General features: G+C 65.3%; 1 protein-coding gene across 13 annotated transcripts; it reads left to right on the top strand.

Annotated features, from left to right (window-relative positions):
• ASPSCR1 (ASPSCR1 tether for SLC2A4, UBX domain containing) lies at nt 1-27,397 on the top strand. Of its 13 annotated transcripts, none has more exons than XM_058705431.1 (17): nt 1-198; nt 1,420-1,475; nt 3,052-3,166; nt 4,483-4,583; nt 11,840-11,897; nt 12,811-12,884; nt 13,234-13,633; nt 20,115-20,254; nt 20,387-20,468; nt 20,842-20,908; nt 21,672-21,734; nt 22,293-22,345; nt 22,475-22,569; nt 25,580-25,631; nt 25,766-25,835; nt 25,915-26,090; nt 26,348-26,450. In XM_058705431.1, the coding sequence occupies exons 1-16, from the start codon at nt 97-99 to the stop codon at nt 26,079-26,081; spliced, it is 1,695 nt and encodes a 564-aa protein (XP_058561414.1). In that variant the 5' UTR covers nt 1-96; the 3' UTR covers nt 26,082-26,090; nt 26,348-26,450. The 13 variants fall into 13 exon arrangements, with proteins under 13 accessions (XP_058561414.1, XP_058561412.1, XP_058561410.1 ...); XM_058705429.1 differs by lacking the exon at nt 26,348-26,450 and adding an exon at nt 26,223-26,316; XM_058705428.1 differs by lacking the exons at nt 1-198; nt 22,475-22,569 and adding exons at nt 372-615; nt 874-1,162 and having other exon boundaries at nt 26,348-27,397.
• The last annotated feature ends 138 nt before the right edge of the window (nt 27,398-27,535 follow it).

Here is a 27,535-nt window from a genome sequence, read left to right as displayed (position 1 = left end):
AGGCCCCGCCCCGCGGCCGCGTGGCTCTGCGTCCGGGCTGTTGGCGATAAAGTGGTTTGACGCCGAGCCGGCGGCGGCGGATCACGTGAGCGGAAGATGGCGGCCCCAGCAGGCGGCGGGGGCTCCGCGGTGTCGGTACTGGCTCCGAACGGGCGGCGCCACACGGTGAAGGTGACGCCGAGCACCGTGCTGCTGCAGGTGCGGTGGCGGCGGCTGCGGCGGCGGCGGCGGGCGGTGGCGGCGGGCGGCGGGGGCGCGGCGCCGGGTCCGCTCCTGCGGTTGGCTCTGGAGCGCTGCGGGGGCGGGGCCTTCAGGGGCGGGGCCTGAGGGGGCCAATGAGCTTCCTTCTGGCGCGGCGGGCCCGCCCCCTTCAGCCCCGGGCTCCTGCCTCCGGGACTCCGCGGGTCCCAGCGGGGGCCGGGGTCTGGCTGGCTGGAGTCGGGGGGAGGCACGTCCTTCCACCCCTCCGAGTCCGCCGCAGAGCCTCGAGCCGTGTCCCCATCCTGGGGCGTCCTTCGGCCAGGTGTCCATTGGATGTGCGGCCGTGGCGTCTGGAAACCGATTTGCTGAGTCACTCGCTGCACTTCCCTCCCGGGCAGCTGTTGCATTAAAAAGGCTTATCGGGGGGCGCCTGGGTGGCGCAGTCGGTTAAGCGTCCGACTTCAGCCAGGTCACGATCTCACGGTCCGTGAGTTCGAGCCCCGCGTCGGGCTCTGGGCTGATGGCTCGGAGCCTGGAGCCTGTTTCCGATTCTGTGTCTCCCTCTCTCTCTGCCCCTCCCCCGTTCATGCTCTGTCTCTCTCTGTCCCAAAAACTAAATAAAAAACGTTGAAAAAAATAATTAAAAAAAAAAAAAAAAAAAAAAAAAAAAAGGCTTATCGGGCCCCGCGGTTCAGGGGCCAGTGCTCGCCCTACGGTCTGCCGGGAGGAGCCCCCATTTGTGGGGCGGTGGCGGTCTGAGCCGACCCGAGTAACTCAGTGTGTCTGCCGGGCCCGGAAGCGGGGATCTCCCGGGCCAGACGGGCGCCCCAAGACCCACCTGCGCTGGCCGAGTGTGCGGGTGGCTCATGGAGAGGACGGTGAAGCACTGCAGGCAGTGGGGCCCAAATTTGAACTTTACTCTCTCTGCGTGGGGCGAGTGTCCCAAAGTGCGGAGGGAAAGGTTTGTGGCGGTGGACTGTTGGAGACCCAGGGTGGAGGCTGTCCCGGGAGCTGGGTGACGAGGCAGGCCCAGTGAGGAGAGGGAGAGTGAACACGGGTTGCAGGTGAGGCGTGTGGATCCGTTGAGTGGACAGTCCCTCATGTGGTTTGTACTAGGCTTGGCCTGGAAGCCAGTTAATCAAGAGTTGGACTCTGTGCCTGCCGACCAAGTCACCAGGCCAGACCCAGTGGCTCACAGTCCTGTCGTCTGACTCCTAGGTTCTGGAGGACACATGCCAGCGGCAGAACTTCAACCCCAGCGAGTACGATCTGAAGTGAGTGTGCTAGGGTCCGGTCCTGGTCTGTCGGGGCCATCCGCCCCTCCCAGGACCCTGCCTCGGGGTGTAAACCAGCAGAAACCTACTGTCTCACAGAAACCCCAGGTCCAGGTGTGGGGCAGGGCCACACTCCCTCTGAGGCTCTAAGAGAGCAGCTTCCTTCCCTGTCCCAGCTTCCGGGGCCTCCAGCTGCTCCCTGGTTTGTGGCTGCACTCGGCCTCTTCCTCCTCCTCACATGGCCTTCTCCCTGTGTGTCGTGTGTCTTTTCCTTTTCTGTCTCTTATAAGGACACTTGTCATTGGATTTAGGGCCCACCCAAATCCAGGATGACCTCACCTCGAGATCCCTAACTCAGTTTTATCTGCAAAGTTCCTATTTCCAAGTAAGGTCCCATTCATGGGTTTTGGGGGTTAGGATGTGGATGTGTCTTTTTAGGGGTCTCTGCGGAGGGTTTCCGTGTGTTTGTTTGTATCTGTTCTTGGTGGGGCTCTGAGGGAAGAGGAAGTGGTCGTGCAGATGTGGGCAAACCTGCAAACTTTCCCCCGCAAACAACTGTGTGGATCCTGGCGGCCTCGCGGTGCCCCGGAGTTGCATGCCTGGGTCTTAGCGTGCGGGCGTGTTTCTCAGGAGAGGGCTCTTGGCACGTCCTCAAGTGGTCTATTTTTTTTTTTTTACTAAAAAAAATTTTTTTTTTAACGTTTATTTATTTTTGAGACAGAGACAGAGCATGAACGGGGGAGGGTCAGAGAGAGGGAGATACAGAATCTGAAACAGGCTCCAGGCTCCGAGCTGTCAGCCAGAGCCCGACGCGGGGCTTGAACTCACAGACCGCGAGATCATGACTTGAGCCGAAATCGGACGCTTAACCGACCGAGCCACCCAGGCGCCCCTCAAGTGGTCTAAAACAACAAAGGAATCAGCACCCTTCCTTGGTGGCCTGTGGGTTTCTGTCCCACCTGAGGAACTTCTCCCCTTAGTGACTTGTCTTGGTGTGGCTGTCCTCACCTCAGACAGAGGAGAGCCTGTGCTGCCACTGAGAATCCCAGGGCCCTGCTCCAGGCTCCGGGCTGTGCCCTGGCATCCAGTCACAGAGCTTCGAGCTCTTTCTGGTTTCCCCGACCTGCCCGAAGCAGGTTAGAACTTTCCCGAGCAGAGCTAGGTACATACACCCCTCAGTAGCTCTGGGGTGCATTTTTATTTTCTGAATCTTCTGGGCCTGCTACTGCTTCATGCCTGGGGAGGGGACTGGGGCGCCCCCTGGTCTGTCCACGAGGGTGACCCATTTCTGGTTTCTCCTTCTTGCTCTGTCCTCGGTGGCTCAAAGCTGAGTCAGTGTCTACTTTTCCTTTCCTTTGAAAGCTCCGCCGCAGACAGGCATCCACTGTCTCTGCAAGCTGGCAGGCTGTACCTGTGTTCCTGCAGCCTTGGGGGCACTGGCTGGGGAATCGCCACGTGGACGCGAACACCGCTCGGCTTAGTCCCTGCTCCCGGCAGGGCTGTGCTGGGCACTGTGTGCAAGCTGGGCTGTATTAGGATCTGCAGGGCAGCCCGTGAGCTGTGGCCTGTTTTGCAGGTTTCAGAGGAATGTTCTTGACCTCTCTCTCCAGTGGAGATTTGCCAACCTGCCCAATAACGCCAAGCTGGAGATGGTGCCTGTCTCCCGGAGCCGCGAGGGGCCCGAGAACATGGTAGGTGGCTCCCCTGGAGGGGCCCGGCAGCGCTGCGTGTGGCTCTCGAGTCCGGGCTGTTGGGACGACAGGACGCTGTAGCGGGCTGAACGGGTGGGGCGAGCTGTTGCCGTGATCGGAGGAGGGGGCGGCGGTGAATGGAGGGATGTGCCGGGCGAGGCTCGTGTCCTCACACCCTCACCACTTTCTCAGGGTTGGTGGTTGATCGGAAACGAGTCTTTCGGTCCCTGCTCTGAACTGGTCTTGGGGGGTGGGGGGCTACCTGTGCTGTCAGCCAAGCACCTCGGAGCCTGCGGTTTCCTGTGGACGTGGTGCAGCCTCGCTTCTGGCGGGAGCGCACGTGGCCCAGGGGCTCAGGCCTCACCCTGGGCCTCCTCACAGTCCTTGCTGGGACCACAGCCCGAGTCTTTGACCGTGGCCTGCTTCCCACCAGATCGATTACTTAGGACCTAGAGATTGAGCAGACGACAGCACAGTTGCCGTGGGTGGAAACAATAACCACAGTGCTGGTGTATCTCTGCAAGCCCCCCAGACACCGCAGGGGAGGTGGTTCATCCCTGCCGAGAGACAAGGCGGCTTGGGCCTGCGGACATCAGTTAGCACTCCGGAGCCCATCGGGAGTCGGGCGGCGGGGACCGGCCCCAACACCCCTCTTTTCACATGGAAGGAACCCTGACTTCCCTTGGGGATTTCTTGGGGCTGCCGGGGGTGGTAGGGAGCTTCCCTCGCGCTTTCACACAGAGCGGCTCGTCCTCTGTTACTGGGACTCCATGTAAAGGCACGCTTGAAGAAAAGAGTGTCTTGGCCAAAGTGGCAGGGATGCGGGCCTGGGCACCCAGCACTCACCGTGACACACGGGCCTCAGGGAGGTGCTCGTGGGCGTAGGGACACATGCTCGCCCCGGCTCTGCGCGCGCGTCCTCCGGTGTGTCTGTCACTCAGCGGAAGGACCCGAAAGGAGTGTCTTCTCTGGGGCTGTAGACTTACGTCCCCACTCGGTGCAACAGTTGTTGCACACGGAGCTTCAAGAACAGTGTGTTCGTTTGTGAAAAACGCTCAGAAGACGTAACACGCTTGTCATTTGTCTCTGCGTAACAAGTTAGCCCAAACTGTGACGACTGAAGACACAGCGACGAACGTGTGTGGGGTGTGCGGGGGGGGGGGGGGGGGGACAGCGCTTCCTTACCCCCAAGAGTCCGCGTCCTGCCGCCCACGGGATCCCGAGGCCCCGAAGGAGAGGTGTGTGTGTGTTCTCTGACCTGTGCCCTGGGCGGCTGCTTCTCTTCCTGACTCGGTTTCCCAATCTGCACCCCTCAGGTTCGCATCGCTCTGCAGCTGGACGATGGCTCCAGGTTGCAAGACACTTTCTGTTCAGGCCAGACGCTCTGGGAGCTTCTCAACCATTTTGCACAGACCAGGTGAGCGTCAGCGAGCAGGTTCTGGGCCCTGCCCTCCATGGCCGAGGCTGCTGCTGGGTCGGCGGGGCTGGTCTGGAGCCACAGCCCGAGGTTCGCCGCGGCCGGAGGGTGTGCCTTAGGGCCCTCCGATCTCGCCGAGAGGACGGGTTTGAGATAAGGGGGCCGCCTTCATCAGCTGCCCCCAGCAGGTGCTGGCCACCGCAGCTCATCCTTTTTCCCTGGCTTCCTGTCGTGACGGTGGCGCCTTGCCCTCCCGGAAGACAACGCCATGCTTCTGTCCTCGTGGGGGGCTTGGTGAGCGGTGAGGGGAACAGGGAGCTTCTGGGCTCCTCGGTGGATAGAGGCTTTAGGTATAAAACTTCCTTAGGAAAATGGGTCACGTTTGAAAAGAAACCGTTAACGATATTTGACAGGTGTCAGTTTCCATCTGGTAATTAATGGTTTAAATGTTAGTCCTGAATGCGTCAACGTGGTAGCGTTTTACTTTTCTGTCTTTCATTTTGGCGTGGAAGTCTTTGTCCTCTTTTGAAGGTCTTGGCCCGCGGCATAGAAGGGACCGCGGGAGGGCGCAGTGGTCACTGTGTGGCCCCGGACAAGTTGCTTGCCGTCAGGGGCGGTGTGAGGACAGGAGAGCAGGGCCCGGCCCTGAGGTTTGTCTGGGCCCGCACGGGGACGGGGTCGCCTAGGAAAGCCCATCTAGTCTGACTGCAGTGCCCGCCGCCCCTGCCGTCACCGCACCCGGACTCCTGCTCCCCGCCGGCGTCGTCCCGCGCGGGCTTCCTCTTCCCGTGTCTCCTGTGTCGGACCTTCTTCCCACGGGGCCGTGGGGGCGGCTGTGCCGAGAGCAGGGGGCTCCCCTCCGCTCCTACGGGCCTGGGCCCCTGCGGCCGGGCCTGCCTCCCCTCCAGCCAGCCTCGACATCCTCCGCGGGCGCTCCTGGGGGCCTTGGCAGCCCCTGCTCGGGGGTCTTTGCTAGTAGAAGCACGTGGCACGCCCGACAGCAGTCCGCGGGCCGCCTCACTGTGGCGCCTGCTGTCTTGCTTTCCTAAGGGGGCGGGGGTGCTCCTGCGGCTCAGAGCCCTGTGCCGCCGGCACCTGCCCTCTCTGCTGCTGCTCCGTGCTGCTGGGAAGATGAGGCCTCCGTGTCTGTCTCTCCTTTGTCCTTTCGTTCGTCCGGCTCAGGCCGGGCGGGGCTGAAGCAGGGAGCCGGGGCCTGGCCTCGCAGAGCTGACCTCTGTGAGGAGCTAACAGGCAGTCCTGCAGAGCCACAGGAAGACTTCGCAAGGGAGAAGGCAGGGCACCTTGGGACGCGGTGGGGCAGCATTTTCTGCGTGGCGGGGGAGGTCTCAGGAGCAGCTGTACCAGGATCTGGGAGGGAGCCCTCTGGGTCTAGGGGGCATTAAGTGCAAAGGCCCTGTGGCAGGAACAAGGAACAGGAAGAATTCCTGGAATACAGGTGTCATTCTCCCTCCCAAAAGGCAACTAAAACGATAGGAGAGGATTTTACAAAGGTATTACTCAGAGCCCGGGCGATGGCAGCACTGGGTCACGGGTGAGGCGGACGATGGCTGGGCAAGGAGGCTAGAGTGGGAAGGCAGGTGGTAGATGAGGTGTAAGGAGCCATGGGGCCTGAGCTGCCTTCTGCTTTATGCTGCCGGCCCTGGAGGTGGTCCTGGGTGTGGAGCCTCAGGGCTCCCTGGACAGGGAGGGGTGCCCTTACTGTTCAGGCTGTTGCAGGAGCATGCCCCCCCTGGGTAGCTCCCAGAACACTCGCAGCTCCCACTATAGGAGGTGTGGGTGGCTCCCCGGATCACTGCCTGGGCACTGGCAGCCGACTGCACTGCCCCTCGGAGCCCAGATGTCTGAGCAAGCCTCTGGCGTGTGAGGAGGAGACCGTGAACTGCGGGGACAGAGTGACAGCCTCTGTTCACGTTCTGTGGACGGAGAGGCAGGTGGAACAGAGCTGGGTGCGGTCGAACAGGCAAGTGCAGAGACCAGGGGGAGCCCTTGGAAGCAGGTGGGGAGGCGTATGGGTCAGCCGCACCCGTGGCTCAAGTGGCCACAATCCTTGCTGCGCGTGAGGAAGCTCGCGGGTCTGAGGACCCGCCATCCTGCTCGGTTGCCTGAGGCTCGGCGGGGCGGGGCTGGTCGGCGGCCGCCCCTGGAGTTGAGGGTACAGGGTCCTGGCCGTTTTGGCCGAGGCTCGGGAGGGAGCTCACCTCCTCTGCGGGAGGAAGAGACAGAGCCAGGCGGCTGAGCGTCAGGGTGGGACAGGCAGAGGTAGGTCTGGGGCCCAGGCAGCTGGCTCCGGGAAAGAGAAGAGGGAGGCGGGGGGTGGGGGGGGGGTGGGGTGGGAATCGTGGCAGTGCGGTGGAAAACGGTGCCAGGGCCGGACGCTGCATGTCCAGACTGCGGCGCACCACTGTGAGCACTGGAGCCGGACGAAGGGACACCGCAGGCCTGCGGAAAGGCCCCAGGCTCCCGGCTGCACCACCAGGAGGGCGGCTGACCGGTGCCTTCACCTGCTGCAGAAAAGCGTTTCTCCTACAATTACCTGTCAGAATATCAGAGGCGTGGATGGAACCAAGCGGTGTCTAGGCCTGAAAGGTCGCACGGTCTCCCCTTGCACGTGCTCTGAGGACGCTGCCGGGGCCACCGCAGCGAAGGGCAGGCAGGGTCCACCCGGGAGGGGCTGGACACGCGCGCCAAGAGTCCCGCCTGACGGAGGGATGCGTTGGCTCCCTGCTCTCGAGGCTGGGGCTGGCGGCGAGGCGTAGCTCAGAGTCGGGCAGCCGGGTCGCCCTGCCGTGAGATCCTCCCTCCAGAGGAGACTGCAGTACTTATGTGCAAATGAAACCGAACAGCGTCGGAAACCTGGAAACCGGTGTTTCCAAAAGACCCCAGTCCCCTGCGACGGATTCTGTCCCCTGCGGCAATGCGTAGGATCTGGTCCCTCGGCCGGTGGTGGCTGGAACTGGACAGGGTTCCGGTGGAGGGTGCCGAGGGCTCTGGGACTGGCCTTTCAGGACCGGCCGGTGGGGTCAGCTGTTCGATGGAGTGTGAGGAGCGGAACAGGGGAGTGGAGACAGCTCTTGGGAGAAGCTGGGTGGCTTCAGGAGGAGCTGGGCCCCTTATGTCGGTTTAGTTGGCCGCGGGGTGTCCGTGAATGTGCGTGAGTGGGAGCAGAGCAATTTGCCTCCTCTACGTGCTGCTTACGAAGGTACCGTAACGTCTCTAGAAGTTTCCTCCCGGCACCCTTGCCCCAGCCGTGCGGCTGCTGCCCCATCTGTGTCCCATCGGCTCCAGGCAGGGGGGCGCTTCTCCGCTCGCGCTTTCCTGGGAAGCTGGCGCCCACTAACCAAGGAGCAGGGTCCACAAGAGGGAGGGCAGGCAGCATCTGTGGCCACAGTCACGGCCCCACGCCTGATTCACAGGGCTGGGCGGAGCCGAGCTAGGATCTTGCAGGGGCTGTGCCTGCCACTGTGGGACACCGCTGGTGTGGACGTGTGCATGATCCTGGGATGGATCCTCACGCAGCGGGGACGACGCGCCAGGACTCAACGGCAGCTCCCGTGCTCGCGGCGGGGGGGGGGGGGGGGGGGGCAGGCAGCTCTGGGAATTCCAAGTCTTCACAGGACAGGATGAGCGGGAAGCGGGTTTTTCAGGAGGAGGTAAGCCTCTGAGCAACAGGCTTGGCAGGGAGCCGTCAGGTGAGTGCGCGTCCTGGGTCCGCTGTGGGTCAGGTCGTGGCTCCTGTGCACGGTGGCTCTGCCCTGACCGCCAGCGTCTGGATCACCTAACTGGCCACGGGACGTGCCACATGTGCCACACGTGTGGGCTGCAGAGGTAATTCAGACTTTTCTGGTAGCCACATCAAAAGAACAGGTGAAATTAATTTCAGGTTATGGCGGACTTGACTCAGTGTGCCCAAAGTACTGTGCTTTGAACATGTGATTAACGGGAAAATGAGACATTTTTACATTCTTTGTTGGACGGAGAACTTTGACATCTGGCGCGTCTCACACTTGGACTGGCCTTCCTACGGCTGCAGCCGTGTCCGTGCTCAGTGCCCACGTGGGCCTCGTCGCCGCCGCCGCCTCTGCTTGGCCTGACCGGCCCTCCCCCCACCTCCTCCTCGGGCACGTGCTGCAGGGAGGGCCACCAGGAGAGGGGCTCTGTCCTGGTGCCCCGTGTCCCCTGCTCCAGCCCGTGACTCTGTCTCTGAGGTGCGTCTGACCGGTCAAAGCAGCAGGGCCTCGAACATCCTCGAGAGGGGCTGCCTGCGAGTTTGGGGACCAGCCTGCGGTCACACTGAGGGGGTGCATGAGCCACGCCCCAGAGCTTGCGGGCGGCCAGAGGTGTGGATGCCGGGGTGTTCGTTCAGAGCTCTGGGGCACCGTCCCCCATCTTTCCTTGGGAAGAAAAGGAAACTTCCCTCTTGAAACTGACCCTGCTCGGTCTGCCCTGGAGGAGGGGGCCCCGCGGCTCCCTGCGGCCCTGACCTCACCTCCCTGTTGGGATACGAGTGGCCCGGCCCCTCGGGATGTGGCCTTGCCTCCTCGTGGCAGCCGAGGCTGAAGTCACAGCTCTGTCAGTCCCAAATAGGTAATGTAAATAGAAGGGTCCGGATGTCTGGCTTGCCTCCCGCATGGCGTCCTGCCAGGAGCTGGCCCTGGGTGGACAGACATCCCGTGTCCGTGGGGACAGCATGTTTGTGGCGAGTGAAGCCAGTAGCAACAGAGTCTCTGCCCCGCCCGGCCCTCCCGCCGCCCCGTGGCCCAAGTGGGAGCGGCTTTGCAGATCTTCCGCGGGGCTAGAGCCATCCTGCTGACCGAGGCGATGTGCGAGGAGGGGCGGGTGGGCATCCGCGGAAGGTCTGCGTGACGCCCGGCCTTGAATGACAGTGCTGCCTGGGTTGGGGACCCAGCTCCCTCCAAGAGAGTCCTGGGGCTGCCGAGGTCTGCTGCTCTGGAACAACCCCCCCCCCCCCCCCCCCCCCCCCGCCTGCCGTTCTGGAGGGAGAGCCCCGCTCATTGGCCCGGGGGGTCTGGAAGCCGTCGCGGCGCCCCTCCCCTGGCACGTCTACTGGCCTCTCCATCAGATCCCCACATGGGAATGGGAATCCGATCCCTCTGGAGGAGCCGCACATCAAAGCCGGGCTGGCGTTTGATGTCCAGGGGCCTTGAGGGCACAGAGATGAGCAGGCCTTCCCCGGGCACCGTTCCTGTTCCGCTCCGCTCATCCGTCCCCACCACGACGTCAGGTGCCAGAGGAAGGTCCTGGAGACGGCATGCCTGGCCGGGGCTCCTGAGGGAGCAGCGAGGGCCCACTCGGACCTGGTGGGCGTCGGCTCAGCCAGCGTGTGGCCGGTTTTCTGAGTCCAGGTGGTCCAGGACCCCATGTCCCCACTCGCCCTTGCTGGCCCTGGGATCTGGTTTGCTAGAACACACCTTCCTTGGCTGAGGTCCCTTCACTTTCCCTGTCTTGTCTTCAGTAAGAAAAGTGCGTGAGCCTGGCCGGGGGACGTCACCGACACTTTTGGGGTCCTGTATTTTTCTGAGGCCTGGGCTCACTGAGTCTTGGGCCAGTCCCAGGTCTGCAGGGGTGCTCCCTGGCCCTGCTGTGCACGTGAGATTACACCTTTTGTGGCCAGCCCCCTGCGTGCCTCTGGTTGAGGCTGGCAGCCTTCTCTGGGGACCAGCTTCTTCACAGCTGTGGGTGTGGGGAGAGCACGGGTGAGTTCCGTGGGGGCTAATGGGCCTCCCACCTTCCTTTGGGGACTTTGGGAGGGCTGGTCAGGCTTGGGCAGGGACTCCTCCGGGGGTCCCAACATCTAGCTCTGGACTGTGGGTCCCAGCTCTGGGCAACAGGCAGAGGAAAGCAAACAGGAGGAACAGAGAGAAAAAACCCACCCAGAGGATGGGATCACGGGTCTTGGGGACGGTCCTAGGCAGCCGTGCGCTCAGAGTGTCCGTGTGCGGCTGGAGGCCCTGCTGCTTGTGGTCACCAGCTCAGCTGCCGAGTCGTCTCGGCCGAGCCTGCATGTGAAGCCCTGAGCCCTGGTGGGGCCGTGCAGCCTGGCCTGACGTCACCCCAGGTCTCCCGCTCTGGCGGGCCCTGCCCCTCCGACTCGCCCTTCTCATGGGAGAGGGCCTGGACAGGACACCGCAGGCGTGGTCTCCAGTGGGTGTCTATGAGGGCTTATTTCAGTGACGTGTAGGAGACACGCTTTGCTGCCTGCAGTGGGAGGGCTCCAAAGCCAGGCCTCGGCCTGCCCGCTTGCCCCCTGACCTCCACGGTCAGCACAGGGCCCCTAGCACAGGTGGTGGTGCACAGGTGCGTGGGGGGGGGGGGGGGCAGCACGTGTGCGTCCTGCTGTCCTGTGAGCGCGTGCAGCTGTGCTTCCTGGGCCTGTTCCCTCCCGTGTATGGGTCCCGTTTACGTCAGTGGCTCGGTCTGGTGCAGGTGGGTGCCCGCCGCCATCTTACCGGTGAGCACGGCCTCGAGGAGAGGAGGGAGGATGGAGGGGAGGGTGGCATGGCAACCTGGAGGACGGCGGTGAGGGGTGGGGACACCTGGTGCCTTTGCCCCTGCGTTGCGTTGGCCCAGCCTGTGCGTGTGACAGCAGCTGGGGCGCCTGTATCGCCCTGTGCGCCAGCACCCGTGCCCTGCCCTGGTCTTCACCTTTTTGGTGACTGTGGTTTCAGTGGCTGTTGTGAGCCCAGCCCTGTGCGGTGTGACCGCTGGGCTGCGGCCAGTGGGTGTGCTCCACAGGGAGGCCCCTCCCTGTCCTCCCGCCTCACGGCCCGAGGTCACGCTTGCCCCGGGGTCTGGGCAGAGGGGGCAGCGTGCCTTTGCTCATGGCCTCGGGGGCCTGGCCTCTCTCCTTGGAGTCCACTTAGTGGGTGCAGGCCCTGAGCTGCTCCTGGGGCTCTGGGGTCAGCAGTCCTCTTAGAGGATGGCTTCCCAGGGCTCCGGGATCCTTTCTCGTCGTTGACCTGCTCAGCTGACCGTGATCTGAGGCTTGTCTGGGAGGTGGCTGGTGCTGCTCTGGGCTGTGAGGCTGGGAAACACCCCCACGCCCTTTGGGCCGGTGGCTCCCCGCCAGGCGTTGGCCACCTCCTCCTGGTGGCCCCGAGGCGGCCAGGGTGGGCCCGGCCCCGGGGTCCTGCCCGGGTGCCCAGGGGGCGCCGTCTGAGGGCACCGGGTGTGCCTGCGGCTGGCCTGTGACGTCTCCGTTGCCCCCCCCCCCACAGGGAGTGCCTGGAGCAGCCGAGCGAGGCGAGCCCGGTCTGTGTGTACATGCGGGACGAGGTAGGTTAGCGGCCCGGCCCCACCCGCCTGGCCCCAAGTCACCACACGGGCCCGGCCCCACTTTCCAATCTGGAAAATTCACTCTCTCAGACCCGCCTTCAAAGCAGCGAGCGGGGAGACGGCCTCTGAAAGCGTGATGTGTTCCATGGAAAAAAGCGGAGTGCCGGCTCCGCTGGCACTAACCACGGGCCGCCCGGGCTGCTCCCCAAGCCTCCTCAACGCCCTGTTTGTTTTCTCAGCGTTTCTCAAAGCCCGAGAGTCACAAAAGTGGTTTCGTTTTAATAAATATTTGCTTTGCTCCGTGTTTTGATCTTTTTCAAAACCGAGGGCAGCATAGTGTGGGCGTAGCCCGGCTCCGAGGCCCTGCCCGTCCCCACCCGCCCGTCCGTGACGGGGGGCACCCTCCTGCTGCTTAGTCCCCTGCCTCACAGGGGCTTTTTGTTTTGAGCCTGGCCAAGTGCCCTTTTCTGGCCCGGGGTGGCCACTGTCCCCAAGGGGCCCCGGGAGGATGCTGGGGTTTATTTATCCCAGTTCGAGGTCCCCTGACGCAGGGCCGTGAAGGGCGGGGGTCCCAGGGCTATCGGTGGGAGGGACCTGCTGGGACCCATCCTCCCGTAGAGGAGACAGACCACGGGGCCCCGGGCGCTTGGGCCTGGGTTGAGGCCGTCGTGGTCGGGTCAGCCCACGGAGGGGGTCGGCGGGCCGGATGTGGCTGACTCCGGCCTGAGCCTGCCCACCCAGGCCGCAGACCAGTGAGCGTATGCTCAGGTGTCTGGCTGGGGGCCCCCGTGGTGCCTGTGCTCAGGCCGAGGGAGCTGGTGTGAGGAGGGCTTGGCGGGTGGGGCTCACGGTGCCCGTGTCCGGGCGGCCAGGTGGGTGAGCACTGTCAGCAAGTCCTGCTTCCTCCTCACAGGTGACCGGCAGAGCCTCCTTGCAGAGCACGACGCTCAAGTCTCTAGGTCTCACCGGGGGCAGCGCCATCATCAGGTGGGGGAGCCCTCCTGTCTTGTTCACTGAAAAGAGTGGGGTCTGAAAGAAACGGTGGAAAAGTGAAAGAGAAGATGTGCCCCATCTCGGTCCTCTCCCCTTGATCTGAGGCCACTGCCTGCTGGCTCGTCCTGCCTGGGGACCTGGGGGGGCGCTTGGTGCCACGGGGAGTGGCTTGTCGCTGCGTACGGCCAGCGTAGTGGCCCCTGGACGGCGGGCCGGGTGGGGGCGGCAGAAGGCGCTGAAACCGGTTTGCTCCTTGCCGGAGGACCTCCCTCAGGGCCGTGAGCCCCAGGAAAGGGAGGGCTCTGTGTGGCGTTTCACTTGCTTTCCGGGTCTGCGCCCCCAGGTTCGCCATGAAGCGACGTGATCAGGAGCCTGGGGTCTCCCGGACCAAGACCCCAGGGGGCCCGGCCCCCTCCCTGTCGGCCGACCAGGCCACCGGCGGCCCTCTGCTCCCGCTGAACTCGGCGGGGCTCAGCCAGGGTGACGTGAGCCATCAGGATGAAGTGGGCACCTCGGGGGCCAGCCGCGTGGACGCTCCAGCGAAGCAGATCTCGAAGGAGCCTGCCCCCGCCCCCTTTGTTCCTTTCTCAGGTGGGGGACAGCGACTGGGGGGCTCGTCCGGGCCTGCCAGGTCTCTGACGTCACCTTCAGCCAAACCGCCGAAGTCCTTCTCCGGCCCGGGAGGCCCCTCCAAGCCCAAGAAGTCGAGGCCTGGCCAGGAGCCCGGGTCAGAGCCGGAGCCGGTAAGGAGCCCCAGGCCACGGCCGGCGGGCAGGAGGGCGCGTGGTCGGCTCTCCTGGGAAGCCGTGGCTCGGGTTCTGTTTGGCCTCAAATCAGTTGCGCCGAGGCCCCGTTTTAGATGTTCGGTCTGGTGGGTTTGGACCAACTCGTGCCCCTGGGACCGCGTCACAGCCGGGGGAGCCCACCTGCCTGGTGGCCTCTCTGTCCGTGTGCGGGCTTCCGACGCTCCCGCCCTGCGTGCCTTGGAGCCGTCGTCCCGCGCCCTCTGCCTGGGCCCCCGGGCCCTGGCTGGTACCGCCTCGCAGGCAGCTGTGGTGCTGGCAGTCCCCTCGGTCTGCTGCTGCTAGCCGGTGTGCGGGGCGGGCCTCCTCCTCCGGCGCGTTCGCCTGGTGAGGTTTGGGGTTGATTCCCCGCCGAGCCATCCTTGCGTTGCAGGGACCCGTCTAGTTGTGATGCTCTGCGTCCCTGCTAGCTTCTCTGTTGGTGGGAGTTAGCGTTTCAGTGGAGGGTTAGCGTTTGTAGTGTCTGTCGTTCGTAAGCAGAGCATCCCGTGGGCATCGTGGGGCCCTGGCACCCCTACCTGCATTCCTGTCTCCTCTGGGGCCCTTGTCGTTCTTCCAGGCCGCACACCTGGGGAGGGCGGAGGGGCAGAGGCACCTGTGCTTGTGGGGGTCGTGGGCAGGGGGCGGCTCGGCCACAGGATTGAGCCTGCGTCCTTTCAGAGGGCCGGGAGGCTGGGGCTTGCTCACCTGAGTGGATGGGGGCCGAGCCAGTCCCGAGGCTCATGGACGTCCACCCTGGAGAGGTGGTGGTGCTGCCGCCCCGGCCCTTGTGCTGATATTTGGGCCATGTCAGAAACCCATCCGCAGTCCCCACTCTCCTGGCCTTTGTGACTTGGGCCCAGAATCAGTGGCCAAAAGCAGACCCGTGTGGTTGGGGTGAGCGCATTCTGGGGTTCTGACTCCCAGTGGGCCGGCTCTTCCTGGGGATCTCTGGGTTTGGGAGCTGGACGCTGGGGCCAGGGCGGGCTGTCCCTTTCTCCCATCCTGAAGTCACAGAGGACTGGTGAGTGGGGCTTGTGGACGGCTGGCTCGGCCCAGGCACTCCCTGGCTCTCTGGGTCCCTTACGAGGCCGCGCATGGCCCTGTGGGCACCTGGGGGGCAGGGGGCGGGTGCTGGCTTATGCTGTCCTGTAGCGGGTGACTGTCTGGGCACAGGATCCCAGTGTACCCCCAAGCACTGAACCTGGGGCCCCCAGGCAGGAGAGGTCCCAGGCAGGGTGCGCCTGGCCGCCAGCAGCGTGTGCCTTTGATCTGGGGGCCCCAGCAGCTGGTTGATTGTGGAGCGTCCCCCACGGCTTGCCCGCCCGCCTCGTGCCTCCTGTCACTAACAGCCCCACACCCGGAGGGCTGGCCGGCCACGTCAGCCCTGGGGGGGGAGGGCAGAAGGGAACAAAACAGAACTTTTGGGGGAACTTCAAAGGTACACTTTGGTAATCAAAACGAGTTTCCAAGTTTTCCATTAATGTTTTGCCTGTGTGTGGTTTTGGATTTAAATAAAGAGTCAGAAGAGACAGGATAAAATATAGGCAGGTCCTCGGCTGAGAACTGGGATGGTTTACAGACCCGGGCGGCTCTTGCCTTTGATGTCAGAACATTAATTATTAGAAGGTAGTTTTACTGGCCATCAGAGCCGGGCTCGGGGAGAGGCTGGGGCTGCCCGGCGGCCCCTGGCCTGTCCTTTGAAGTCCTTCCGCCGGCCCAGGAGGCCGCCCCACAGCCCTGTGCGTGGCTGGGCCACAATCCCAGCAGGCGCCCCCCACCCCCAGCCGGTCCAGGGGTCTCTGATCAAAGGCCCCGATGCCCCGGGCAGGACAGGCGGCTGGCAGCAGTCTTCCCTTGCCTGACTCTCCGCCCTCAGAGGCGGACCTGGGGCTTCCTTGGTGTCTCCTTGGTGCCTCCTTGGTGCCTCCTTGGGGCTTCCTACCTGCGTCTCCAGGCAGCTGGCCCTGGCCCTGGCCCTGGCTGGCCCTGCCCCCTGCTTTATGGGCAGGTTGAGTGAGAGCACGTGGGGCTGGGAGGAGCCCAGCCAGGGCCTGGGGGTCCGAGCAGGCCCCCCTCCTCTCGTGCTGGGGCGCCTCTCCTAGCATCCTCCCCTGAGCACACCCCACTGTCCCCCGCGTATGGGTCCAGGGCACGGTTCGAGCCTGCGTCCGGCGTGTGCGTTCGGTGCTGTGGCCGCCCCGGGCTCCGGCAGCAGCCCAGGGGCCCAGCTGTCCCCAGAGGCACAGCGGCGGCCTTAACGGGAACGCCGCTGAGGTTGGTCGGCAGATGGGGCGGCGGCCCGGAAGGTGCTGGCCCAGTCTTGCAGCGGTTTTGAGGGCTGCCAAGGGCCCTCCAGCCGTCTCTGCCACAGCTGAATGTGGGGTGGAGATGCCGGCCTTCGAACCGTAGTGGAGAATGGGTACGCGGGGTGCCCTGGTCCGCAGAGCTCCGGCAGGGCCAGGTGGCCTTCTGTGGATGGGCCGGGGGTTTCGTTGGCAGGCCCTCATCCTGAATGGACCCGAGGGGCGCTCTCTGTGGGACCGTTCCCGGTCCTCTGGCGTGGCACGTGTGTCCCCACCGCGTGGGCGTCCGCCCCCCTGTACCTGCTGACCTCGGGCCACGTGTCCTCCCAGGGGCAGCTGGGAGGCGGAGGGGACCCCGCACCACACCTTACATTTGTGTATCTCCGTACCGTGGGGCGTTCGTGCGCCTCCTTCGCGGTGGCGAGCGTCTGGTCACGCCACGGGCGTGTGGGAGCCTCGGCCCGTCCCCCCATTTCTTGTGCTCAGGGTGGGCGGCCTGGGGAAGGCACCGCCTGCCCGCGGCCTCGGGTGTCCTCGGCGGTTCCCTCGAGCAGCCCCGCCGGGACCAGGCCTGGCCTCGCGCCGGCTCGGCCCTGCGGAGGGCGGAGGGCGCCGGCTCTGTGAGTAACTCGGGAGGTTTGGCCCGCGGCCCTGTGTACGGATTCATTTAAGCTCCAAGCCTCAAGGGGAGACGCTTCACATTCCCTCTGACCAAAGACCATTGTCAGAGGACAGTCTGGGCCGGGAGTGGGGAGAAAACCAAGAGCCCTCACGGGAAAGCTGGAAAATCTGGGGTTGAGGTCACCCCCAAATAGTTTTTACATTTTTTCTCTGTGTGTCATCGCGTCCCGGAAAATTACTGTCAAGAAAATGAACCCTCAGCCGCGGCAAGGCCACTTCCGACAGGAGGGGACCCGTGTGCGCGGTGGCCGCTCCGCCACCGGGGAGGCAGCTGCTGGAGGCTGGCGCCCGGCCCGCCTGGCCCTCCATGCCTGGTGCCGGGCTGGGCCTTCAGCCGCGCTGAGCCTGGCGTGGGGCTGGGGGTGGGCGAGGCCCCCTCGGCCCCCTCTGCAGCCTCCCTCACTCGATCCGTCCTGGCGAAGCAGGGCGCTTTCCAGTGTGGCCGGGGAGCTGGGCTGTCACCCACTGCAGGGGCGCCTGGCCAGTGTTCGCGGCTGTGCGGACAGCTTTATGTTCTCTGATCTGTCCTCCGTTGTCCTTTTCCGGACGTCCTCTTGTCTGTAGGACCCTGGGTGGAGGCCAAGTCCGAGAACCTGCCGGGTCCTGCGTTTGCCAGACAGGAGAGCCCTGGGCTGGGTCACGTCGGCACCTCCTCCCTCAGGGTCACACCTGCACCTCAGTTGTCCCATCTGTCACGCACACTCGGGACAGACCCTTGGCCCTCGGGCTGTGCCCCCATCGTTCTGCCCGGCCCCTCCCCAGGCACTTCCAGGATAAGGGGTAGGGGTGAGGAAGACGGGCCAGGCCTTGAGCCCATGAGGCGGGCAACCAGCACCTCTGCAAGGGTGACCCGGGCCCAGTGATGTCATGCTCTTTGGAGCCGCTGTCCTTTGCATGGCTCCCCCGCAGTCTCTGGAGCTGACCTGGAGATTCGGGCCCTGAAGGCCAGCTGTCAGGGTTCCTGAGAAGGTTCTGGGCTCCATTGTTCTCAGCCCCCGAGCCTGTGGCCCCAGCAGCTTCTCCTGGACCCCACGGCCCTCAGCCAGCGCCTGGGAGCTTGGCGCCCTGTGCTGAAGGTGAGGGCCACAGCCCCCGTCACACTTGATGCCACGTACGCTTTCTCCCTGAGGATGTCTCATCTCAGAGCTGCACTCTCTGTCTAGAAACATCCGTAAACCCGCCTCGGATGGGAGCCGTGCGTATAACTGCTGGGACCAGGGAATAGTAGAGGAGGGCGGCTCGCTGGCCGAGCGTCGGCCGTGAGCAGGACGAGGGCTCGGCCTGGAGTCCGCCCGGCTCTGGCCTCCCCAGCCCCACTGCGCCTCCCCGTCCCCGCCGGCCCCTCCTGTCTGCGGGGGACATGCTCTCCTGGGGAAGGCCAAGGGGAGGTATTCGAAGCCCCCTGGCTTCTCCCTCCATCATTTGACAGTGGGATGGTACTTTGGTCCATTCTCGTGGGCCAGGGCCTCCTGGGCCAGGACATGGTGGCCGCCCTGAGACTCAGGAGGTTTGGCCCCGAGCTCTGCGGGGTGGCTCGTTCCCAGCTTTTGGCTTCTGCTTGACCAGATAGGTTTTTGGAGCAGAGTGAGATGCAGGAGGAGAGAAGGAATCAAGGGTAAATCCAACACTGAGAGGGATTTTGTTAGGTTTATTTTCTGACCAAAAGTCAGTGGCCCCTGAGCGGCACGAAGCCGGTGGCTGGTGTCCTCTGTGTCCCCCATTCTGGGAGCAGTCTGAGGAGCGTGCTGTGGGCCTTGGGCTTATCGGCATTGCCGGGGGCCTGCAGTCCTTTTGGCTGCCCCAGGCTGTGCCCCGGAAGTGCCAGGAGGAGGGGAGGCCCGAGTGGGCAGGGCTCCCTGGGGCTGGCTTTTCCGCAGGGGAAGCGCTCAGACTCCATTCGGTGCCCCGGACTGCTGGATTCTCGGGCCAACTCATGCCCAGGGCTGGGTCCTCCAAGGGAGAGACTGTGATACGGTGGCCTTAGAGCTGCTCATTAGCCTGCAGGCTTCGTGCTTGAGTGCCTGGGGGCCTGGCGCTCGTGCCCTGGCGGTTCCTGGCTCAGGCCTATCCGCGTCCTGCCCTCGCTCCCCCCAACACCCTGCCCCAGGCGCCCCGGCCGGCTCTTGGCCCTTCTGGAATGCAGGCGCCGTGGCTGTGGGGGGCAGCCTGGCGCCTGGCATCTTGTTATAAAAAGCTCTGGTGAAGACTGCCCACAGTGGCACAGGATCCTGTGGCTGCGAAGGGGCAGCCCCCAGGGGCCTCAGCCAGCCACCTACGGGCCCTGCTACCCAGGCTCTGGCCAGCCCTGCTTGGCTGCTCTGCCCCGGTGCTTCAAGGTCAGGGGGGGCTTCCTGGTGAGAGCCCACCCCCCTCCCCTTCAGCGGGGGAGAGCCGTATCACGAGGCGTGGCGTCGCTGGGCACTCGACCTGAGACTGCCCAGGCCGACAGTCCTCACGTGTGGCTGGGGAGTTAGCCCCGGAGACGCCCAGCAGGTGCGCTGGTCCCCAGATGCTGGGCGGCCCTAGCCCTCGATTGGCCTGAGCGTGGTCGTCCCCCGGGCGGTGAGCCTGGCCTTCGGGGCAGGCTGGACCGTGTAGAGGGCTCTCAGGAGGGACCTCTGGGGAGGTGTGCTCCTAGAGCCTGCCCGGCCCGTGCCTGGGTGTGGAGAAGAGGTGAGGTTCCCCCACAGGGGCAGGGCCAGAGGGCTGGGACCTGCGCGGCTCGGTCGGGCCCGGCTCCAAGGCCGCCTTGGCGCCGAGAGGGGTCACACTGGCAATTACCCACCCGGAGGCGCCTCCGGCCAAGCGAGCCCTGCCTCGCAATTTCCATCGTCGCTGCTGCCAATTAGGAGTGATGCCGTCCCTTTCTGCGTCCCCAGGGTGGTCAGAGGGTGGGCTGGGCTGCTCCCCTAGAGAGGGGAGGGGGGGTCAGCCTGGCCACGTGGCCAGTGGCTGGCAGGTTTTTGCCAAACCTCTAATTTGGGGGCTGTCACTTCCCCTGCCCTCTTGTGGAGTCCCCGATGTGGCCTCGCCCGGGGTGCTGTTCCCTGAGTTTGCTCTCTATTCGGGGGACCCTGATAACTGGCAGCTCCGGAGGCCTCTCGGTGCTGGGGCTTCCAGAGACGGGAAGTGAGCCAAGTAGCTACTAGGGGAGCCTGTCACCCCAACCCCCAAGTCCCCCGGCAGTGAGGGTGCCTGCCTGGCATGGCTGAGCCAAGACTCCAGGGCCGCGTGCTCTGCTGGTGAATGGGGGTCTCCATGTCAGTGTACCTGAGCAGGAGGCATGGAAGGAGGGTCTCCAGTCCTGGACACCTGGCCCCGGTCACGGGCTGACAGGTGGGGCCGGTGAGGGTATGGGCTTGGCTCCAGCTGTGGGTCCTGGGTGACCCGGCCCCACGGAGTCAGGAGACCAGGCTCCTGGGGGCCTGCGGCAGCCGAGCCCTCTGCCCACCCAGCCGGTGGATCGGGACCCCGTGGTGTGCCACCCGGACCTGGGAGAGCTGCTCCAGGCTTGCCCTGCGGAGCTGCCGGATGACTTCTTCGAGGTGACCGTGGACGACGTGAGGAGGCGCCTGGCCCAGCTCAGGAGCGAGCGGTGGGTGTGCCCCAGCTGTGTCGGCGGCGCTTCCTGGTCCCTCGGAGCCCGGGGGTGGTGGGTGTGGCTCCTCCTCACTGGCTGGCCAGGGAGACCCCCGACCTTCACACGCAGACTCGCCACCCCCTGCAGGAAGCGCCTGGAGGAAGCGCCCTTAGTGACCAAGGCTTTCAGGGAGGCTCAGAAGAGGGAGAAGCTGGAGCGGTACCCCAAGGTGCGTAGAAGGGCTCGGGGGGCGTCTGACCACGCCGCTGGCTGTGGTCACCGCCTCATTGCAGGCTTGCACGGCCACGGTTCGTAACCAGTCAGCCCTGTTCGTGATGAAAACACGCTGACGTGTTTTTACAAACGCGCGTGGTGGGGCTTGACCAGTCCTCGTGTGCAGCCTGTGGTACAGTGAGCTGAGGCCACAGCCCTGGCCAGTAGCATGGTGGGGACAGCCGGGAGCGGGTGCTGGCTGGCACTTCCACCTGCCCTGGGCCTGGTGTCTTCTGGCCCGGGTTGGGGGACCGGCCATCGTGGGCCCAGGGTACAGCCGGTGGGGACTTTGGCCGTTCCTGCTGACAAGTTGCCTTGTCCTGGCCCAGGTGGTCCTGAGGGTCCTGTTCCCTGACCGCTACATCCTGCAGGGCTTTTTCCGCCCTAATGAGACAGGTCAGTGGCCCCACCGGGGTGTCTGGGCGGGGGGGGCCCTCTGAGTCCCGCCTGGCTTCCTTCCAGGCCATGGGACTGCGGCTGCTGGGCCTTTGGGGGAGACGGGCGTTTCCGGGTTGTTGGTTGTATCTGTGGGGCAGCCTGTGAGCTTGCAGAGCGTGTTGGGGGTGTGGGCACGGGGCCGGGGGGCCAGCTCGTGTCGGATGTGTACCTGGCCAGCCTGGTGGTGCCCCCGCGTGCCCACCTGTTCAGGGCACGGGTGTGATGGAGGGGTACCCAGAGGAAGGGTGGGCCCCCGCCCCCCTAATGTGGGAGTCTCTGGCTTGGAGCTGCGGCTCCCCTGGAAGGAAGGCAGCAACGCTGCCAGTTCTGAATGAGGTCAGCGACCTCCTTGGTGACCTGTGCCCAGGTCAGTGAGGGTGGCAGGCAGGCCCCCACGGTCCCTGGGATGCTGTGTAACCAAACCTTTGTACCCGGGGCCCCCATAGGGCAGAGCTCGGGTGGGCAGGGTAAGTGGTAAAGGGAGGGATGCTCCCGCAGCAAGCTGGGGGCCTAGCCAGGCTGAGGGTCTCAGAGTCCTGTGGAAGGACCATGCTTGGCTTTTCACCCCTGGGGTGGAGGCGGCTGAGCTGCCTGGGGCTGCCCGTCCCATGGGGTGTAGGGGGCTCTGCACAGAAGCGGGACGTGGCTTGTCCCGTCCCAGAACGCGGACCGTGCCCGTCCCATGGGGGCTCTCGGCTTAATCCCGTCCTCCCTCCTCCAGTGGGGGATCTGCGGGACTTCGTGAGAAGCCACCTGGGGAATCCTGAGCTGCCATTCTATTTGTGTGAGTCCTCCTGCTGGACACGTCCCGGCAATGTCTGGATCTCGGTGACCCCCGACCCGTCCCAGCTGGGGCTTGGAGAGATTTTCCTCTAGAAAACAACATCGTGGGGTGGGCTGGGCTGGTCATGCAGTAGCCCGCCTACTGTGTAAGCCCCGCTGGTGTCTGAGGACAAGTCCGAGGAGAGGGGAGAGGCAAGGGGAGGTTGGCTTTTGCCCCCTCAGCACCCCTGCCCTGCCCCCTCTCCCTGACCTCCCCTCCCAAGGGCGTCTGGGTAGGGAGGGGTCAGACCACTGGGCTTCGCGGGGAGTTGTGTGGGGCTGGGGCTCCTTGTAGGTGGGCCCGCCCCGGGTCACCCACCCCCCAAGCCCCTTGCCCGGGTTGTAGTAGTAGCAGAGAGGCGGGCAGAGGGCTACAAGCTGAGGGGGCTCCTTGGAGATACCCCAGCTAAGGCCTTGGGCCCGGGGCCTGCCCCTCCCCCTCAGGCCTGTCCTCCTGTGGGGGTCCGGGGATGGGTGGGGGGCGAGGTGGCTCTGGGCCCAGACACTTATCTTTTCACAGTCATCACTCCTCCAAAAACCATCCTGGATGACCACAGGCTGACCCTCTTTCAGGTACTGGCACCCTGGCGGGGATGCGGGGGGCCAGGGGTGCAGGTGTGGCCCGGCTGGCTCTGTAGACGTTGGGGGGGGGTGCACCAGAGGGAGACGAGCGCCTCTGAAGCTGGTGCCGGGCCTTTCCAGCCTCCCCCGCTTCCTGCCCTGGCGGGGATGGGCCTACCCGGCTGGCTGCCAGCCTTCCCGAGCCGGGACCGCCTGCATCCTGCCCCGGGGTCTGGGTGAGAAGGGGCTGGGGGGGGCGGATGGAGGGTCAGAGGCCTCACCCGCCTGTGGCAGGTCCCCTGGGGTGGCAGCTGTGGGGCTAGTGTGGCACCCGGCTGCCCGGCCTGCTTCCCTGCCCCTGCTGGCAGGGCCGTGATGGGCCCTCCCCGCTAGCTGGTGTCTGCTTCGGCCGACCCTCCCCACGGCCCCCAGAGCTCCTGAAGGTAAGGTGAGGAGTGTTGATCCTGTGCCCTGCTGGGCTGCCTTCCAGAGCCAGGAGGAATGTCCCGTCCCTTTGCCCCCCGGGAGCGTAGCCTGGGGCCTCCCCAGCCCTCTGGCCTAATGGTTTCCTCTTCAAAGTCTTTTCAGATATTTTAATTAGTAACAGAGGCCGGCCCTTGTTAAGTGGCTGGCAGGCCCTGCAGAGGTCTGAGTTGGGCCGAGGGGGTGTGCTTGCTGCCTGGGGCTGCCACCATTGTCAGGAGGGCGGGGCAGGGGCTGGAAGCTCTCCGAGGAAAGGAGTCGGGGTGAAGTCAGGGCAGGCGGGAGCAGGGAGCTGTGCCCCCCGCCCCCAGCTCCCCTTTCTCAGCCCTCGGGAGCCCCAGAGGCACTGGGCCTCTTCCTCCAACCCGCCCTCCCACCTTCCCTCCCTCCCTCGCTGGCCAGCCTGTTGATAAACATTGAATTTAGGAGATGCTTTGGAATGGAGGGGGACCAACGCCGGTCCCGCCCCACCCCCACCCCCCTCCCCCGCCCACGCCCCGATTAGGAGCCCTGGGGTGCTGTCTGTTCTGTCCAAGCGGCCTGATTCCTGGTGACACCCTGCCCCCTGCTACCAGCAGCTGTCTCCTTTCATCTGTCAGCTCAGCCTGGAGCTGCGGGGGCCTCCGCGCGGGGTGGCGTCCCCGCCCGCCCGCCATCAGAGAGCTGGCAGGGCTTGGGGAAGGAAGCCTTCCTCCCTCGTGTGGGTGAGCGGGCGTGGGCGCGGAAGCCGCCGGCTTTCATGTCCCTGGCACGGCTGTGCTCCGGCTGCTGGCTGCCTGGGAGGCTGCCGGGAGGCCGGTCCCAAGCTCCAGAGAGTGGCAGCTTGGGGTAGGTGAGAGGGACGGTGGCCCAGCTGCCCTTTTTGGCCACTGGGCCAGGGCACTGAGTGCTGGGAGAGGTGGGGCTGAGGACGAGGCCTGGGAGGATGTGGGGGGGGGGGGAGGTTTGCGGTTGGCAGGCACAGGCGCCCCCAGTGCCCATTGGATGGGCTTCCTTTTTAGTCCTGGTGCTGCCCTGGGCCCCGGCACCTCTCCCACCACCTCGCTTAGGGCCCGAGTAGCAGCCTTAGCCGGTCCTGAAGACTGCCGTGAGCTGCGTAGACCTCAGCCTGAACAGAGGCATAGACTCCTTCCTGGTGGTCACAGCGGCCTTCTGTGCTGTCCCTTCACCCTTTGTCTGGTTGGGATCGCAGAGACGCGAGCAAGCTAGTGGGATGCTTCTGGTGGGTGCTGAGCGGGGAGGCAGGGAGGCTGGGTTCAGGAGGAGTTGCCCCAAGGGCCCGAAGGACTCCCAGCTGGGTGAGAGGGGTCCTTCAGGGCTTTCAGCTCCACGGCCCCCGGCTGTCCTGCCAGGTGGGTTCCGGCGGGGTCTTGGGAATGTGCCGAGAGTGGTCCAGGTGCCTGGGAGGTCAGCCAAGTCAGGGTCCGGTCAGGCTGGGGCTCCCGGGGAAGCTCGGAGCCCTGTTGTCTCTGCCCCCCTCCTGCCCCCAGCTTCTGTGCCTCCCGGGCCCTGGGGCAGCCCTCTGTACGCCCCACAGGCTGTCCCTGTGACCCCAGGTGTCCTGACAGAGTGATGGGGCCTTCACATCAGCCTCGTCTTTGGCCTTGGTCTCAGCGTCCCCAGGCTTGGCCTTTGAAACTTCCTCCCGGAGAGCAGAGGGGGCGCTCTCACCTGTGGCTGCCCTTTCCAGTGAGGGCTGAGGACCAGGACCCTCTGGCCAGCTTTGGGGCTTGCAGCCATGGTCCTCGGGTACAGAGACCGGAGCGGTAGACCGTGGGGCCCCTTTGTGGGCGGCCCTGAATCTGCACCTCAGATTAGCCCCTGCCTCCAGGGAGCACGTCAGGGCCTATGTGACCCATCCCTGTCCTGCACCTGAGCGAGAGCCCCGCACCACTACCCCCCCGTGGGAGGAGACTCTGGAGAGGCAGTTCCTGGACGCCCAGGGCGGGGTGTGGGGGCCCCGTTGCGGTGCCCTCCCTGTGGCCAGGGCTCCACACCAGTCACTTCCAGGTGACCGCCCGATGCTGAGTCAGGGACCTCGAGCCTGAGCTTTGGGGTTCTGGGTGGCGGACACTCAAAGGTAGCTGACCCGGTACCTCCCCGCCCAGGACTTTCAAAGCGCCTTGGCTCCAAGAGCCCCCGCTCGCCATGCCTGGGCCTGGGCCGGCTGAGGGGCCCCCGCTCAGCGGGTATGGGGGCTCCCCCTCCCCCTGACGGCAGCCCACCAGCTGCTGCACAGACCCCCGCGCTCTGGGTCCTCTGAGCAACACTGCCTGTTCTCTTCCTCCACACCAGTCCCGTGTATCTGTTTTCATCTCCCCTGACCCGTCGGCCTCTTACAGGCTCCGCTGAGGGTGGGGGCTTCTAGGCCTGTTCCCCTGGGTCATCAGGAATGCCGAATGCATGTGCCGCGAGAATGTCCTGCTGGTGTTGGGGCTGGCTCCCGGAGGGACCCCTGTGGTCTCACAGCCAGCCCGGCTCGTGCTGGGGATGGGGGGGTGGCACAGCGGGACCCAGTAGAGCCGGGAGGGGTGGGGGGGGCAGTTCCCGGGAACAGGGCAGTGGACTGCGCTTGTGGTGGGGACCTGGCTGGGGCGTGGCCCTGGTCGGCAGAGCCCTGGGCCCGGTGTGTGGCGCTTAGCTTCCCATGCAGCCCCCAAGAGGCCACCACGAAAGTGGATGCGGCCCGCCCTGCCCACCTGCCGCGGCCTCTGCCCACGGTGCCCACCTGATGCCCCGAGCCCCCTTCTGTTCTCCCTGCAGGCAGATCTCTTCCCTGCTGCCCTCGTGCACTTTGGAGCTGAGGAACCAACAGGTGGGCGGGGAGGAGATCTGGGAGGGAGATGTGTGCCCAGTACCCTGTTCCCAGGCCGCGTCCCCTCCCGGAGCAGAGCAGCAGCAGGGGGAGGGGGGCCCTCCATGGCCTGAGGTGGGCTGGGTGTCCCGCAGGCCTCTTCCTGGAGCCCAGGCTGCTGGAACGCACCGTCTCCCCGTCTGCGGCTGACCTGCTGGTGGCCAGGTGAGTGCCCGCGGTGGGGAGGGGCGAGTCCCTGCTGTGGCGCATCGGCCCTCCTGCATCTCGGCCTCCTGCCCCCCAGGCGCATGCCCCGGGCTGCTGGGGCCCCGCCCCCGATGCCAGCCCCTGACCCTGCACCCCGTGACTTGGAGCCAACGGCTGAGGCGGGGGCAGTGGGGCTCCCTGAATCCCGCCCCGAGACGGCCCAGCCGGTCAAGAGGGATCTGGGCAAGGTGCCCAAGTGGCTGAGGCTGCCAGGTACCGTGGCAGGGTGCAGTGAGGGAGGGGCTGCCTGCCGATGGGGAGGCCCTCGGGTCATCTTGGAGCAGCGGAGGGAGGGGCTGCCTGCCGACCCGGGGCCCTCGGGTCACCTTGGTGTTGGCATTGCAGCCGGCAAGAGGTGAGAGCCACCAGCCTGGAGGTGCCCTGTCTGCCAGCTGCGGGACCCCTCCCCACCCTGAGCGGGAATAAAGGCGTGAGCTGCTCTCGGGGTGCTTCTGTCGTCCTTTCTTCAGAAAGGGACCCCACCGCGCCCTGCGCGCAGCTCCCCACCCTGGGCTCATTGATTCTGCAGCCGGTCTGGACCCGCGTGGACCTGGGGGATGCCGCTTGCCGGGACCTCACCCTGGCGAACAGAGGCACAGACAGGTGTCCTCCCTGAGCCCGTTAATTGCCCCTCCTGTGAGGACCCCAGCGGCCCCAGGCGTTCACTGCCCGGCCGCCTGTCTGAGCGCAGTGGCCGCGGGGCACGGGCTCCCGCCAGCCTCCTCTTCGGGTCTAATCACTTCCACATGCTCCCGGCGCTTTGAAGCCCCTAACGCTCCCTGAGGAGAGGGGTGGGGGAGGAAAGTTGGGGGGCCATCATGGGAAGGGGTGCAGGAGGGAGCCAGCGGGGCTAAATTAGGGAGGACGGGCTTGCTGTCCAGCCCAGGCCGTCCTCGGGTGCGGGCTGCCCGCAAAGGCGCAGATCCGCGTGGCAGGCGGGGCGGCTGTTGTCCCTCCCCAGGGGACACCCTGCGGCTCAGGTGTGGGAGCCCCAGGGAGGTGGGTGCCGTGGGGTGCCCCGGCCCCCGAGCGCCCGGGGGCAGCCGCACCACCCAGACGGACTCTGGACAGGTCCCATGCAGCTCGGTCTCCGGCGGGGCACGGCCTGAGGCCACGGAGCCACCCTGACCTAGCTCCAGGTCCCTCCTGCCAGCAGACCCTGCCCACACGGCAACATTGCTGGGCCGTGGCAGCCCCACAGCCACGCACCCCGCCGGGAGCACCGTCCGGCAAGCGGCCACATGCGTGAGGGCTCGGATTTCACTGCCCCTCGCTGTGGTCCGTGGCAGGGTGCTCACAGGCGCAGTTCGGTGTCCTCCTTTCTCAGGGCTGGGCTGCCTTCCTACCAGCACGGAGAGGGGCGGCCCAGCAGGCTTTGAAGCAACTTGACTTTGGGTGATTAATGCATCAGGGAGGCGTGCCCGAGAGGCGGCTTTGATTTATTGATGTTGCCTTGTGAGAGCAAATTTATGGCTCAGGGAAGCACCTTCTGAGGGGAATATCAAATGGTTAAAAGGTTACACAGCAGCTTTGATGTCGGGGTGTCAGGACCGTGCGCACCTCCGCTCACTCGAAGGCGCACAGGCCACCTGCTCCAGCAGCACCCCGCTGCTTCCTGGCACCTGCATTCGGAGGACCGGGCGCTTCCCTGACACCCG

This window comes from Neofelis nebulosa, chromosome 16, assembly GCF_028018385.1.
Source record: "Neofelis nebulosa isolate mNeoNeb1 chromosome 16, mNeoNeb1.pri, whole genome shotgun sequence".
Taxonomy (NCBI): domain Eukaryota; kingdom Metazoa; phylum Chordata; class Mammalia; order Carnivora; family Felidae; genus Neofelis; species Neofelis nebulosa.
The sequence above is the reverse complement of the archived record's forward strand: the minus strand, read 5'-3'. Positions and strand labels throughout refer to the sequence as shown.